Source organism: Gekko japonicus, unplaced genomic scaffold, assembly GCF_001447785.1.
Source record: "Gekko japonicus isolate JY-2015 unplaced genomic scaffold, Gekko_japonicus_V1.1 scaffold1765, whole genome shotgun sequence".
NCBI classification, from domain to species: domain Eukaryota; kingdom Metazoa; phylum Chordata; class Lepidosauria; order Squamata; family Gekkonidae; genus Gekko; species Gekko japonicus.
The window spans coordinates 335,201-351,666 of record NW_015165296.1 but is presented as its reverse complement, the minus strand read 5'-3'; the positions used below and the strand labels follow the sequence as shown (position 1 = coordinate 351,666).

At 50.0% G+C, this 16,466-nt stretch overlaps 1 protein-coding gene across 1 annotated transcript in view; it reads left to right on the top strand.

Moving 5' to 3' along the window:
- PSTPIP1 (proline-serine-threonine phosphatase interacting protein 1) overlaps positions 1-16,466 on the top strand; it is a 57,075-nt gene that overhangs the window by 23,954 nt on the left and 16,655 nt on the right. The window contains exons 4-6 of the mRNA XM_015410375.1: positions 11,231-11,265; positions 13,379-13,485; positions 16,243-16,305. Of these exons, the coding sequence (XP_015265861.1) occupies positions 11,231-11,265; positions 13,379-13,485; positions 16,243-16,305 (205 nt within the window). The remainder of the gene's footprint in view (positions 1-11,230; positions 11,266-13,378; positions 13,486-16,242; positions 16,306-16,466) is intronic.

Genomic DNA, 16,466 nt, shown 5'->3' with positions numbered 1-16,466 from the left:
GCAGAGTTCTCTCTCATTTGCCCTGCATTCCTATCTGTCTAGCACGTTTTTATTCCATGCATGGTCCCCTCACCCCCAGTTTACCTTCACAACAGCCCTGGGAGTTAGGATAGGCTGAGAGAGCGTGACTGTCCCACGGTCTCCCAGCAAGCTTCCGTGGCCAGTGAGGATTCAAACCCAGATCTGACACTTATCGGCTGAGTTCAGACTGGCAGTTTGCCCCGCTATACACGCGTTTCAGAAACATTCCACAACCGGATTGAATGGGCCGTTCACACAGGCACATCTGTCAGGCATTCCCCACCCGTACTCAACTCGTCTTGTGACGCTTTGCTCCCCAGTTTAAAAGATACTTGGTGAAAGGTTGAGTTCAGATGGGCAGTTTGAAGCGGGAGGGAGTTGTGGTAAAAACGACCTGGAACGAACTGTTCCGGGTTTTCCCGTTCACACTGCAGTGACTGATGCGGGAGCATACTGGGGAGGAGGCACAAGGGAGCGTTCACACTGTTGACCTGGAGGCACGGTGTCAGCTAAGCTGCCATGAGTAGGGAGAGACGTTCTAATTGCTTTGCATTCCTTCCCATGTGCTTAATCGCTTTACAGCTGCAATGCTTATCTATTAAGAGTTACTGGAGGAGTTGTGTTGTCTACCTTCCGTGGGATTGTTCTGGTTCCCAGCTTTGCTACCGTTAGAGACTCTCACCATTGCCCTCGCGCGGGGGCCCATCTAATTGGGTATTGTTGGGGGGGGGTATACGAATGCCCTATATCCTATTATGCACATAGGTAGTCCGCCATTCCTAACAGTGTTCGTGTTATCGCATCTATAGCTTTTCAATAAAAGTAAAACCTTCCTGGAAGCGTGTATTTTGTTGTTTTGCTGTATATCCTGACACACGGCTGTAAAGCGCGGCTTTTTTTTGTAATCTGGAGATGTGCGCTTATGTGCATGAGTGCATAAGCACATAAGAAAAATGTGGCTTTTGGCATTCACACTTTGTTTGTGCAGGATGGATGCGGGATAATTGGGCTTTCCAGGGTTTGCTACCACTTCCACCAGGTATCTTTTAAACTCGGGAGCGAAGCGTTACAAGACGGGTTGAGTACGGGTGGAGAACGTCGGACAGACGTGCCTGTGTGAACGGCCCATTTAATCCGGTTGTGGAACGTTCCTCACACGGGCCTATCTCGGGGCAAACTGCCCGTCTGAACTCAGCCGAAGTGGTAGCAAACCCTGGAAAGCGCGATTATCCAGCGTCCATCCCGCACCAGCAAAGTGTGAACGCCAAAAGCCGCATTTTTCTTATGCGCTTATGCGCATAAGCGCACATCTCCAGATTACAAAAAAAGAAAGCTGCGCCTTACAGCCGTGCCTCCGAACTAACAGTGTGGACGCTCCCTTGCGCCTCCTCCCAGTATGCTCCCGCATCAGTCGCTGCAGTGTGAACGGGAAAACCCAGAACAATTTGTTCTGGGTCTTTTTTGCCACGACTCCCTCCCGCTTCAAACTGCCCGTCTGAACCCAGCCATCACTGCACCGCACTGGATTCCTCCACGGCGGCCTTCCTAATCAAAGGCAGATTTATGTATAGTGGGCCTCTGCCTTATCAGCATCGAACCCACCGCTGCAGGGAGATGGGCAGTGAGGGAAGGGAAACGACTTCCCCTCAGGAATCGGCTGACCCCGCACTCGGGCAACGCAGTGATGCAACTTCCTGTCCTCGGCCTGCTCCTGAAAGAGAAGTAGACAATGCTTCCCCAGGCAACGGAGAACAAACAGTCCCGTTTTCTGCCAACTTCACATCCTCCTTGTTCCGGCGACCACTTCCTGTGGTTCAGTGGGCGCGGGAGTAACAGATTTCCCGGCTTCTATTCCACTCTACAAAAGTAGCGGTGGTGGTGGTGGTGAAATCGCTCCGGGTTGGGCAGTGCCGCTTCAGTTGCCAGCTGTGGGTTGGGAAATACCTGGAGATTTGGGTAGTGGAGCCTGTGGAAGGCGGGGTTTGGGGAGGGGAGGGGCCTCAGCAGGATATGACGACATAGGGTCCACCCTACAAAGCAGCCATTTCCTCCAGGGGAAGGGATCTTGGTCGTCTGGAGATCAATCGTAATGACAGGAGATTTTCAGGAGCCAACTGGAGCTGGCCCAGAGCTACGGTGGGACTGTTGGGGGCTATGCCCCCTTCCTTATAGGTCCAGCCCCCTTCCTTAAAGCCCCTCCCCCTCTTCTTAAAGGCCCCCCTTGAAGGGATCCTTTAAATGCTTTTGAGAAGAAGCAGGGGGTGGCGTGCACCCCTCTCCCTCCCTCCTGCAAGATTTAAAGGGCCCTCCAGCTGATCAGCGGGTCATATGCTCCCCGCAGATCAGCTGAAGGGCCCTTTAAATCTTGCAGGAGGGGAGGGAGGGGGTGCACCCCCCTTCATTGTGGCAAATAATGTCAGCCCCACAAGCCACAAAACCCTGGCTACAGGCCTGACAGGGAGATTGGCAACCCTAGGCAGTGGCGTAATCAACATGGTGCAATGCATTGAGGCCTGAGTTCAAAACCCCATTTGGGGCTGTATGCAGAGACCATTGGTGAGCTTTTACACAGACCTGGTTTGGTGTCTCTTCTCCTACCTAGCTCCATCACTGCCAGTTTGGTGTGAGAGCCAGTTTGGTGTAGTGGTTAAGTGCATGGACTCTGATCTGGGAGAACCGGGTTTGATTCCCCACTCCTCCACTTGCACCTGGCTGGATGACCTTGGGCAAGCCGTAGCTCTGATAAGAGCTGTTCTTGAAAAAAGAGCAGTTTCTGTCAGAGCTCTCTCAGCCCCGCCTACCTCACAGGGTGTCTGTTGTGGGGAGGGGAAGGGAAAGGAGTTTGTGAGCCGCTCTGAGACTCCTTCGGGTAGTGAAAGGCGGGGTATACATCCAATCTCCTCCTCCTCCTCTTCTTCTTCTCCTAAATGAAAGGCCCCACAGCCAAGAGTGCTTGGAAGTCACATAGAACATAAAAAGGGCGATGCTAGATCAGACAGAGGAGGACTATCAAGTCCAGCATTCTATTCACATGGCTGCATCAATAAAGCATTGCTGAGAGCCAGTTTGGTGTAGTGGTTAAGAGTGGCGGACTCTAATCTGGGAGAACCAGATTTGATTCCCCACTAATCCACATGAAACCAGCTGGGTGACCTTGGGTCAGTCACAAGTTCTCTCGGAGCTGTTCTCTCAAGGGCAGTTCCCGAGAGAGCTCTCTCAGCCCCACCTAGCTCACAGGGTGTCTGTTGTGGGGAGGGGAAGGGAAGGAGATTGTAAACTGCTCTGAGACTGAGTGAAGGGCGGGGTATAGATCCGATCTCTTCTTTTTCGTCTACATTTCTGCCATCCTCCTGTTATGCCAAAAGCCAAAAGAGAGAGATCCTGGGAGGAGGTGGAAATCCAAACAAAACATCCGTGACAAAAATAACGAGAAGTCAATAAAGATGATATGCAAAATTGTTTGCTATACTCCAACACTCTGTATCACACAGTGGCCAGAAATACCAGTGCCATCAGGAGGTCCACCAGTGGGGCCAGGACATTAGAAGCCCTCCCACTGTTGACCCCCCCCCAAGCACCAAGAAGACAGAGCATCCCTTGCCCCAGAGTCCCTATCTATACCTTGTGGCTAATAGCCACTGATGGACCTCTGCTCCAGATGCTTATCTAATTCCCTTTTGAAGCCGTCCATGCTTGTAGCCGCCACCACTTCCTGTGGCAGTGAATTCCATGTGTTAATCACTCTTTGGGTGAAGAAGGACTTCCTTTTATTCGTTCTAACCCGACCGCTCAGCAATTTCATGGAGTGCCAACGAGTTCTTGTATTGTGAGAAAGGGAGAAAAGTACCTATTTCTCTACCTGCTCTTTCCCATGCATAATCTTATAAACCTCAATCATGTCACCCCTCAGTTGTCGTTTCTCCAAGCTAAAGAGCCCTAAGTGCCTTAACCTTTCCTCATAGGGAAAGTGTTCCAAACCTTTTATCATTCGAGTTGCCCTTTTCTGCACTTTTTCCAAAGCTATAATATCCTTTTTAAGGTGTGGTGACCAGAATTGCACACATTATTCCAAATGAGGTCTCACCATTGATTTATATAGGGGCATTATGATATTGGCTGATCTGGAGGCTAAAAAAACTGTGAGCTAGCTCACACTAACTCAGCTTAGAGGGAACACTGGTTGTCACTCAAGTCACACAGATCTGCATCGGTGCAGTAAAAGTGAAAGTAACTTCCCCTCCCCTCCCCGCCTTGTGGGTTAAGTTACTCTAGTTCTTTGGAAACCTTAAACCCGAACACCAATGCTAGTAACACCCATTTGGGGTTAATGTCTTCCTGTTCCAGTTGTCAATCATCTGTGGATTTCTTTTCTTCTGCTTTAAAAAAAAAATAGACAAACCAAATACAAGGACAATTGCTGAGCTGGGAAAAATCCAAAGGAGGGCAACCAAGAGGACGAGGGGGTTGAAGCTCCTTCCCTAGGATGAGAGGCTGAAGAGTCCGGGACTTTTCTATTTAGGAAGGACTAAGTGGGCGGGGGGGACATGATCGAGGTTTCTACAATTCTGCATGGGGTGGAGAGAGTTGGCCAAGAGAACTTTTTCTCCTTCTTCCCAAATACTGGAACTTGTGGGCATCCTTTGAAGCTGGTGGGCAGTAGGTTCAGGACGGACAAAAGAAAATACTCCTATATACAGAGAGTAATTCAGATCTGGAATTTGCTGCCAGAGGATATACTGATGGCCACGGGAGTAAATGGCTTTCAAAGGGGATTAGACGGATTCATAGAGGAGAAGTCTATCAATGGCTACGAGCCATGGGGGCTGAGGGGAACCTCCACATTCAGAGGCAGTAATCCTCTGAATCCCAGAGCCAGGAGGCAACATCGGGGGAAGGCCTCAGACTTTGAGAGCCAGTTTGGTGTAGTGGTTAAGTGCGCGGACTCTAATCTGGGAGAACCGGGTTTGATTCCCCACTCCTCCACTTGCACCTGCTGGATGACCTTGGGCAAGTCATAGGTCTGATAAGAGCTGTTCATGAAAAAAGCAGTTTCTGTCAGAGCTCTCTCAGCCCCACCTACCTCGCAGGGTGTCTGTTGTGGGGAGGGGAAAGGAAAGGAGTTTGTAAGCCGCTCTGAGACTCCTTTTGGTAGTGAAGGGCGGGGTATAAATCCAATCTCTTCTTCTCTTCTTTGTGCCCTGTTGTTGGTCGTCCAGAGGAACTGTGTGAGACATGATGCTGGACTAAACGGACCACTGGTCTGATCCAGCAGGGCTCTCCTTGGGTTCTTATCAGGGGAAGGCCTCGGCCTCTCTGCCCTGTTGTTAGAACTCCAGAGGAACTGCTTGGCCCCTGTGTGAGACAGGCGGCTGGACTAGATGGGCCACTGGTCTGATCCAGCAGGGCTCTTCTGATGTTCTTATGAAGGCCTCAGCCTCTCTGCCCTGTTGTTGGCCCTCCAGAGGAACTTCTTGGCCCCTGTGTGAGACAGGAGGCTGGACTAGATGGACCACTGGTCTGATCCAGCAGGGCTCTCCTTGGGTTCTTATCAGGGGAAGGCATCGGCCTCTCTGCCCTGTTGCTGGCCCTCCAGAGGAACTGGTTGGCCCCTGTGTGAGACAGGATGCTGGACTAGAAGATCCAACAGGGCTCTTCTGATGTTCTTATGTAACAAAACAAAGACTAGGAACTGATACAGTAGCTCCTGTTTCGTAAGCGTGCTCACAAGTTAGATGAAGATGTTCATGTGTGGTATGCACGGCTGTGTTTTCCATCACTGCAAGCCGGGAAACAGAAAAATGTGGTTTTCCTGTGTGAATCTGCGTCTTGCAAATGCAACTTTCCTGCACGTTGGTCTCGAGAGGGTGCTTGAAGTTACAAGAGGCAAGGAAGCAAAAGGTGGTGAGCAAAAAGGGGCTGGTTCTGACTGGGGCGATGGGTCTTCGTTTGAGACGACGGCCTATTTGGAATGGGTGTTTTCTCTTGCTTTCACCATGTCCGTCGGGTTTTCTTTGCCACTCCGCATTGATTGTGCTTCCTTCAGTGCTCCTTTTGCTTACAGGCCGCTGTTTCCCTGAGTTTTCCGAGACTGCTTTTATGCCGATTTCCCCCTTGTTTTGCTTCCAAGCTGAAGGTGATTCAACAGCGTCTGTATTGGATTTGGGTGGTAATCTGAGCCTTCCACTATGGCTGGTTGATTAATCAGAATGTGCTGTGGGGTCAAATCAGGGGTTAGATGAAGAAGAAGAGGAGAAGAGGAGATTGGATTTACGCCCCTGCCCTTCACTCGGAGTCTCAGAGCTGCTTACAATCTCCTTTCCCTTTCCCTCCCCTCAAGAGACACCCTTTGAGGTAGGTGGGGCTGAGAGAGCTCTTTCGAGGACTGCCCTTGAGAGAACAGCTCTGAGTGAACCTGTGACTGACCCAAGGGCACACCAGGAGGATCCAACCCTAAAGGTTTCAAGCTCCTAGCCCTGTTTTTCTCCCACCATAACACAAATTTGGGAATTGGGAGAAGGAAGCAAGGGAAAATTAAGAACATCAGAGAAGCCACGTTGGATCAGGCCAGTGGCCTGTCCCATCCAGCACTCGGTGTCACACAGTGGCCCAAACCCAGGTGCCATCAGGAGGCCCACCAGCGGGGCCAGAACTCTAGAAGCCCTCCCACTGTGGCCTCCCAAGCACTAAGAAGACGGGGCATCACTGGACCAGACAGTAACTGGTCTTAGGCTGTCCTATGAGCTTTATGACCAAGTAGGGATTTGAACCCAGGTCCTAGGACTCTGGCCTAGGGCAACTCGAATGATTGGAACACTTTCCCTATGAGGGTTGGAACACTTTCCCTATGAGGAAAGGTCAAAGCGCTTGGGGCTCTTTAGCTTGGAAAAAAGACGACTGAGGGGTGACATGATTGAGGTTTACAAGATTATGCATGGGATAGAGCAGGTAGAGAAAGAGGTACTTTTCTCCCTTTCTCACAGTACAAGAACTCGTGGGCACTCCATGACATTGCTGAGCGGTCGGGTTAGAACGGATAAAAGGAAGTCCTTCTTCACCCAAAGAGTGATTAACACATGGAATTCACTGCCACAGGAAGTGGTGGCGGCTACAAGCATGGACGGCTTCAAAAGGGAATTAGATAGGCATCTGGAGCAGAGGTCCATCAGTGGCTATTAGCCACAAGGTATAGATAGGGGCTCTGGGGCAAGTGATGCTCTGTCTTCTTGGTGCTTGGGGGGGTCAACAGTGGGAGGGCTTCTAGTGGTCCTGGCCCCACTGGCACCTGGTATTTTTGGCCACTGTGTGACAGAGTGTTGGACTAGATGGGCCTTTGGCCTGATCCAACATTGGCGTCTGTTATGTTCTTATGGCCTAGTTTGATGTTGGGGTTAAGACTCCAATCTGGGGGAACCGGGTTAGATTCTCCACTCCTCCATTTGCAGTTACTGGTGTGACCTTGGGTCAGTCACAAGTTCTCTCAGAGCTGTTCTCTCAAGCTAGCAGTCCAAAACAGTCCAGTGGCACCTTTAAGACCATGTTTTATTCAGACACAAGCTCTCCCTCCTCTGCAAGGAGAGATCTGCATGTCCCCCCCCAACAGCTAGCAATCCAAAACAGTCCAGTGGAGCCTGAGTGGTGGGTGTTGCCTTCTGACACACTTCCGGTGATGTCAGGGGGTGTGGCATATGCAAATAAGTTATGCTAATAAGTTATGCTAATAAGCTCCTGCACCTTTTTTTCTACGAAGCGACCCCTGGAGGGGAGCATTGATTGAAGTGGATTTCCTCAAATGTTACATGCAGGTGGTGGTGGGGTCAGTTGCCAGGAAGAGCTGGTCAAAGTCAAGATGCATAAGTACGGTAACTGTGCAATATAGCGAAGATTAGAATAACACGTATTGTAATGTAAAAAACTGGTTTGAGCTCTCAATGTTTTTTGGTCTCGCGTTCCGGAGATTGGGGGGCATCAAAAGAGCCGGGATCATTTGCGTGCACGCGCCCCCCCCCCGATACGAACAAAACCTTGCTCTCGGTAGTTGGATGCCAGCCACGAGAAATCAAGGCACCGAGAAAGGGGCTCTCGTTCAAACACCAGCAATGAGAAGTGGGCAGAAATTGAGAGAAGGAGAAACAGGCTTGGACTGGAGGAAGACGTCAAGCGCTCCCATCGGGCCTGTCCCAGCCAATGGTGTTAGTAACAAGCTTAGTTTATATGGTCACCATCTGTTTGGGTTTCATTCCGGGGGGGGGGATATTTATTTCCTTCATTACGTTTCCCCCTGGAATGAAACCCAAACAAATGGTGACTGTATAAACCAAGCTTTTATTCCAGTTTGGTCCTTGCATCTGTCAAACACCTTTAGTTGTAAAGGTAAAAGTAAAGGTTTCCCTTGCTCGAAAGCCAGTTGAATCCGACTCTAGGGATGCGGTGCTCATCTCCGTTTCCAAGCCGAAGAGCCAGCACTGTCTGAAGACATTTCCGTGGTCATGTGGCCGGCATGACTAGACGCCGAGGCGCACGGAACGCTGTTACCTTCCCAACGAAGTGGTACCTATCTGCTTGCAATCTCTTGCTTTCGAACTGCTAGGTTGGCATACTGTATGCTAATTTGCTGCTCACCCTCTACCTATATGTATGGACTGGCAACTTCCATTTCACTGTATCTGAAGAAGTGTGCTTTGTAGATGAAAGCTTACACCCAGAATAAAACTTTGTTGGTCTTAAAGGTGCCGCTGGACTCGAACTTTGTTCCGCTGCTTCAGGCAAACATGGACACCCCACCTAAATCTGGTCGCCTTCGTAAGAGGATGAAGCAGTCTCTCTTTAACATACCCAAAAAAAATAATACTTTTTTTTTGCATTTCCCCTCCAATTGCCAAAATGGGGTGAGTGCCATTTTGAGGGGCGCAAGAATGTTTGCAGAACGCATCCCCCCCCCATTCAGCTCAGCTCTTCATACCCTCCTTGAAAGAGGGCCACACAATGCATTTCTGTGCCCTGCGCTGAAAGGGCACTCGAATCCAGATGTAAATGCACCGAATTGGAAAGCCCCACAAGGTTGAAAAAGTGCCACAAGGGGGCGCTAGTGAAACATCATAATGGATAACGTGTCTTTTCAGGAGGGTGGGGGGAGGCTATTCTAACAATGGGGAGGGGGGAAGTCTATTCTAACTATCAATTAGGATGCTCGCTTTTGTAATATGCCAACGTGCTGATACCATCGGAAAGTTACTCAGCGCAGAGGAAACCTCGGCGCCGAAGATGAAGGCCGTTGGGCGCTATTGTTAAATAAAATGGGATTGGGATGATAAATAGGAGCCCGTCTCTCTCAGACAGAGAAACCTTTTCTCCGTTGCTTCGCCAAGCATTTTAATTGTTCTGAACAATAGCAGTCGGCGCCTGCAGACGGCCATGATCCTGAAAAGCAAAATCCATTAAAGAAAAACACAAATGAGCACTTTTGATGAGGACCGACCTGCATATCACGACACAGCTTGCAAAGCTTTCGGGTTCTCCAGAACTTTTCGTCAGGCCAAATTTTTTTGTAAAACGTATTTCGGCGTGTGTTTCACGGGTGGATCTTAAAATCTCTTTTCCACATCCTGCGTAGATGCCACAGTCAGATATGAATAGATCAAATAATGCTAGTCAGGTTAGGCAACTGGTCAAAGTAGCCTTCAGTTTGTAGGGTATAGGTAAGAGATTTGTCTTACCAGGAAGCTGGATATTATTATGGGGTCATTTCGTAGAAAAAGAGGTGCAGGAGCTCATTAGCATAACTCATTTGCATAACTCATTTGCATATGTCACACCCCCTGACATCACCGGAAGTGTGTCCGAAGGCAACACCCACCGCTCAGGCTCCACTGGACTATTTTGGATTGCCAGCTTTTGAGGGGGGGGGGACGTGCAGGTCCATCCTCGCAGAGGAGGGAGAGCTTGTACCTGAATAAAACTTGGTCTTAAAGGTGCCACTGGACTGTTTTGGATTGCTAGCTATGGGGAGGGGGGGAATCCGCAGATCTGTCCTCACAGAGGAGGGAGAGCTTGTACCTGAATAAAACTTGGTCTTAATGGTGCCACTGGACTGTTTTTTTTGGGGGGACTATGCCCCTGCTCCCTCCAAGCTGTGGAGTCTTGTGAGCAAAGATTCTACTTTGTGAGCGACTGGCATTAAAGTGAGCCTGCGATTTGGCTACCGCGTAATTTAGTTTGCACTGGAGCCCTCCTTCCTGAGCCGAGACAAAAATGTGTGAGCCGGAGGCTAAAAAACTGTGAGCTAGCTCACACTAACTCAGCTTAGAGGGAACACTACTCGGTACTCCACTGGAAAGCCAGTGTGGCTGGCATAGCACTGGTTGTATATGTGCCGTCCGTGACGTTCCCGTCAGGACTCACGCCGCCGCATTCTGTATCAGCTGGGTTTTCCGGGTCAGTCTCAAGGGTAGGCCGGCAGAAAGCGGAAAGGGCAAGCCAGCGGATATTCTCGGGACCTGGATCATCACATACATCAGTGAGTGATTTCTCTCGCATTCTCCACCTCCGGACCCTCTCTTTCTCTTTAGAATGTCCAGCTGATATTCTAATAGTCAGGCATGGCCCAACCTGCGAATATCAAAATCTATGGATCGGAGCCACGCTGACTGTAAACAGACAGTTCTGCAAACTTGGGGGGTGGGCACCAGAAAATCTTAAAATTTTAAAAAAATACGTTGGGGGACAATGAGAACCCCCCCTCCCCGGAGTCTCTTGGTCCCTCACTTAGAAATGTCTATATCAGAAAAAACGAAACACAGAGATGTCAAAAATTCCCAGCGTGGGTGTGTTAAAAATACAGGTTGCAACCATTGCGGTTTTGGAAATTTAGGTCTGTGGCATGGTGTTTCCTGTGCCATAGTGATCCTAATAGTGAGAACATGCTATGTAGGGGTCGTGGTTGGAGTGTCAAATTGGGAGGGGGAAGATGTGGGTTCGCGTCCACTATCTGCCATGAAGCCGACTGGCTGGCCGTGGGCTGGGTCATAGTTCCTCAGGTTAGTCTACCTCACAGGGCTGTTGTGAGGACAGAGCAGAGGAGGACTATACCCAGTGCCACGAGCTAGTTGCGGGAAGGTGGGATTAAGATTGAGGTAGATCGAAACCTGCGCCGTCGGTTTTGTGACCGTATTCGACTCGCTAATCATCGGCTCTGCTTCCTTCCCCTTTTCAGCACTCTGAAGGCCTCCTTTGAGATCCTAAAGCAACGTAAGTATTTTCATGAACTCCTCGTTGAGTACTTCTGTCTAAACTTTGCTTTGAGCATAAAGCTAACTGGTCAGTAGGGTGCCAGGGTGGGGTAGCCGTGACCTGTGGTGTGGAGTAGCTAGCCCGATCCAGTCAGATCTCGGAAACTAAGCGAGGTCAACCCAGGCTAGTATTTGGAAGGGAGACCTCAAAGGAATACCAGTGTCATGCTGCAGAGGCAGGGGATGGCAAGCCACCTCTTAAACGTCTCTTGCCTCAAAAAAAAGTCTAGCTCGCCACCTAGTGGTGTGTAACGCTAAAAGAGCTAGAACATCTGGCTGCCAGGCAGTCTTAGGATCTCCTGGCTATTACACACACTGCCATGTGATACTTATTATTATTAGAGTGCTGTGGTCATTAGAGTGTCGGACAAGGATCTGGGAGCCCTGTGTTCAAATCCTGACTCTGCCGTACAATTTTCCCGTGTGTCCTTGGGCCAGTCACACACTCTGAGCCTAACCTACCTCACATAAACTGGAAGAAGAGAAGAGAATGTTAAGTTGCTTTGGGTCCCCTTTGGGGAGAAAGGTAGCGTATAAGAACAAAGTAAATAAAATCAAGCAAAATTTGTGCATTTCCTTCCATTGTAATTCAAGGTCTTTCGTTTTAATGCAAATGGAAGCTGTTGTCCCTACGTGGATAATTTTTAGATAATTTCAATCACTCTGATATTGTGACCCACACTGTCAGTAGATCAACAGGAATCCCCATTCAGAAAGGTCAGTTGAGCAGACAGGGGTGTCTCTGTATCCACCAATGGTGGGGAAGGGTCATATCAGGTAGTGGGGGAGGGAAGAAGAGGGAACTGGGGAGGCGGGATGCTGTGGCTCATCATGGACATGAAATGCCAGATGATCCATTTGGAATCCAAGATCCTCAGAATTCATTGAAGGTAAGCTGTGGCAGTCATTTTATTGCTGGCTCCACCTCCCATGGCAGCCATTTTATTGTTGGGTCCACCTCCTGTGGCAGCCATTTTGTTGCTGGCTCCACCTCCCATGGCAGCCATTTTATTGTTGGGTCCACCTCCCGTGGCAGCCATTTTGTTGCTGGCTCCACCTCCCATGGCAGCCATTTTATTGTTGGGTCCACCTCCCGTGGCAGCCATTTTGTTGCTGGCTCCACCTCCCATGGCAGCCATTTTATTGTTGGGTCCACCTCCCGTGGCAGCCATTTTGTTGCTGGCTCCACCTCCCATGGCAGCCATTTTATTGTTGGGTCCACCTCCCGTGGCAGCCATTTTGTTGCTGGCTCTGCCTCCCGTGGCAGCCATTTTATTGCTGGCTCCGCCTCCCATGGCAGCCATTTTATAGATGGCTCTGCCTCCTATGACAGCCATTTTATTGCTTGCTCCACCTCCCATGGCAGCCATTTTATTGCTGGCTCCGTCTCCATGGCAGCCATTTTATTGCTGGGTCCGCCTCCCATGGAAGTCATTTTACTCCTGGCTCCACCTCCCGTGGCAGCCATTTTATTCCTAGCTCCGCCCCCCATGACAAAAGTGATCGTAGGCTCAACAAGTTTGGGGACTCCTGTCCTACACTCTTGCTATCAGTGTGAGGTATGATTGGCCTGTAAATGGGACATGGTGGATTAGAGGAAGTATTCCTCTCTTCTCCAATTACTGCGCTAGGCACGGAGGAGGGCCTCAGGGCAGGGCCGCCCTCCTGGCTGAATGAGGGCCGGAAGCGGGGCGGCCGGAAGCAGGGGGTGGGGCTTCATCATGTGCCCCGCCCCCCGTACGTCACCCGGGGGAACTGCGATCCCCCGCGAACCCCCCCGAAATGACCTCTGATGCAGACGCTTTCAGTGGAACTGTCTGAGCTTCCAACTACCTTTATAGAGCCATCCGCCCCGCATAATTGCTGTGTCGCATCTTTTCATTAAAAAAGGAGCACTTCTAGGCGAATGCAAATGCTTTTCTTCCCCGCTGAATAGATGCTGCGCGGCAATGCCTTCTGTCTTGCCGAGAGCGAAATTTCAACGGCAACAGAAACGATTGTCGCTGGCTGACATGTCCCTGCTCGGTTCCCACACAAAAGGTTTGCTCAACAGATTCTTTGATCTTCCCCAGAAATTGAAAGTGTTGGAAACTCTCACATCCAGCTGGCTGCGACGCTGAGAGACGAGCTGAAAGGCCTGGAAGAGTTCAGAGAGAGGCAGAAGGAGCAACGGAAAAAGGTGAGGCGCGGCATGAACGATCACGCTGGCATTGCAGAACGGCCTACACTGTGGGACGTGGCTCTGGGGTGGAGCATCTGCTTTGGGCGGAGAAGGTCCCAGGTTCAATCCCCGCCATCTCCAGTTGAAAGGAGCAGGTAGGAGGTGAGGTGAAAAGACCTCTGCCTGAGACCCTGGAGAGCAACTGCCAGTTGGAGGTAATTAATTAATTAATTAATTATCGTATGCAGGGCTCTTTTTGTAGAAAAAGCCCAGCAGGAACTCATTAGCATAATAGGCCACACCCATGACAGCACAGCTCATTGGCATATTAGGCCACACCCCCGTATTACCAGAAGTGTGGTCATTCAGCCACACCCACCTTTCACTTCTTATTGTTTACCTTTGTTGTCAAAACCCAGGGCTTTTTTTGTAGCAGGAACCCCTTTGCATGTTAGGCCACACACCCCTGATGTAGCCAATCCCAATGAGTTTCTGCTGTTGGTTGTGGCCTGTTATGCTAATGAGTTGCTGCTGGACGTGGCCAACTCAGGAGCCAGACGGAACTCCGTTCCTGTGCGTTCCTGCCCCAAAATAGCCCTGATCGTATGACATTGTGTGTGGAATAGCCGGGAGATCCCGGAAGGGATTGTTTGGCTGCCGAAGCTATAGCTCTTCCTTGGCACCACTAGGTGGCGAGCTATGTGTATGTTTAGCCTGAGAGTTGCTGTGACTTGCCTGAGGTCGCCCAGCTAGCTTCAAGTGAGGAAGTGGGGAATTGAACCCTGGTTCTCCAGATTAGAGCCCGGCGCTCTTAACCACTACACCAAGCTGGCTCTCTTGATGGGACCGATGGTCTGACTCAGTCTCAGGCAGATTCATGCATGTGGTCTGCTTAACCCTTTCCCCTCCCTGATGTTTGTTGTCTCGAAATCACCCTTTCTCCAACCAGGTCCCACCTGGAGGTCAGCAGCCAGTGTTCCCGCTAAGCTGAGGTAGTGTGAGCTAGCTCACAGTTTTTTAACCTCCAGCTCACACATTTTCATCTCAGCTCAGGAAGGAGGGCTCCAGAGCAAACTAATTTATGCAGCAGCCAAATCGCTCGCTCACAACTTTAATGCCAGGAGCTCACAAAGTAGGATTTTTGCTCACAAGACTCCACAGCTCAGAGGGAGCCTTGGTCAGCACCATACCCGGACAGGATCACAGCCAGGAAGTGGGCCTACTCGCGAGTCACTGCACCATCAGCTTTCAAAGCTGGGTTTCCCAGGAAGGGGGGGGGGATTGCTGTCTCTCGATTAAGCAAAAGCAACCCCTGTTCCTAACTCCCCTTGACATTAGTAATTACTTCATTAGGGTGAGACACCCTACAGAGAAACCCTCCAAAGAGTTCTGCCTCCGAAAGACATTTTTTTGGGCCTCCTCCAAATACAGAAACATTTGCATCTTGCCAAATATTAAGCGAGGAAGAGGCGTTTTCAGACTGATTAAGATGACAGTCCTGGTCTCTTCCCCCACTGTAGCAAACTGGTAATTTCGCAGAAGGGATATGAGACGTATTTAGTCACTGTGAAACCGTGAAACAGATGCATGCTTGAAGCTAAACCCACACACAGGGCATTTCTCTGGAAGTGTAAACCCAGTACAGATATATTTAGATGCCGTATTCGCATAGAGCGTAACACCGGTGGAAGAACTGTGATCCTGAACTGTATTCCAAGCAATCCACAGGTCCCAGAAAAATGACTTAAATTGAATTACTTGGGATAGGGTGATTCATAAATCGAATAAATAATAATAATAATTATTATTTGTTTCCTCGCTGATTTAGTCTTATTGAGGCAGGAGGGATCATTTACCAGGCCACGGTAACATCAAGGTTAGACTACTGTAATGCACTCTACATGGGTCTGCCCTTGAAGTCAACCCGTCTGTTGTGGGGAGAGGAAGGGAAGGAGATTGTAAGCCACTCTGAGACACTGACTGAAGGGTGGGGTATAATAAATCCTCCTCCGCCTCCTCCTCCTCCTCCTCCTCCTCCTCCTCCTCTTCTTCTTTCCCCCCAAATCCTACCAACCTGTGGTTGATGGGATAGGAAATAACAAAAGTATCATGCCTAATATGCTGTGCTCACTCATATTTCAATAATCCTCGTTTTGTACCACACAGCTCACACATTCCAGCACAGAGACGTCCCATGGCGGTGCCAACCGACATCTTGTACATTGCCCATTAGTAAAGGTAAAGGTTTCCCTTGCTTGAAAGCCGGTCGAATCCGACTCTAGGGATGCGGTGCTCATCTCCATTTCCAAGCCGGAGAGCCAGCGCTGTCCGAAGACGTTTCTGTGGTCATGTGGCCGGCATGACTAAACGCCGAGGTGCACGGACTGCTATTACCTTCTCACTAAAGCGATACCTATTTATCTACTTGCAATTTCTTGCTTTCGAACTGCTAGGTTGGCAGGAGCTGAGGCCAGAGACGGGAGCTCACTCCGTCACGCAGCACTCGGGTCTCGAACTGCCAAACTACCGACCTTCCAGCCTGCAGTTCAGCGTCTTAACCACTTGAGCCACCGCAGCCCTACATTGCCCATTAGAGGTCTCCTAATATAGATTGTATTGACCTACACCGTGCTTGTGAGATGTCTCTCGGTATGGATTTATCCAGGGCTTTTTTTGTAGCGTGTTGCGTTCGGAAAAACGCTTGAAAAACGGCTCTTCCAGTTTCCCTTCTAGAAGGGCCAACAAAATGATGCAAACCTTGTGTCTCCCCTGCAGTACGAAAGTACCATGGAGAGAAGCCACAAAAACAAGATTTCGCTGTACAAGAAAACCATGGAGGTAAGTGAACAGGTTTGAGAGAGGATACCTGAGCGTCAGTGAGGCGGTTAGAGAGCCAAGAGGGCAGTGGGAATACCTGGTCTGAAACCCCCAGTTGGCCGTGAGATTTCCTGGGTAGCCCTGGGCCTGTCCGCCTCTCCGTCGAATTGACTTCGCAGGTC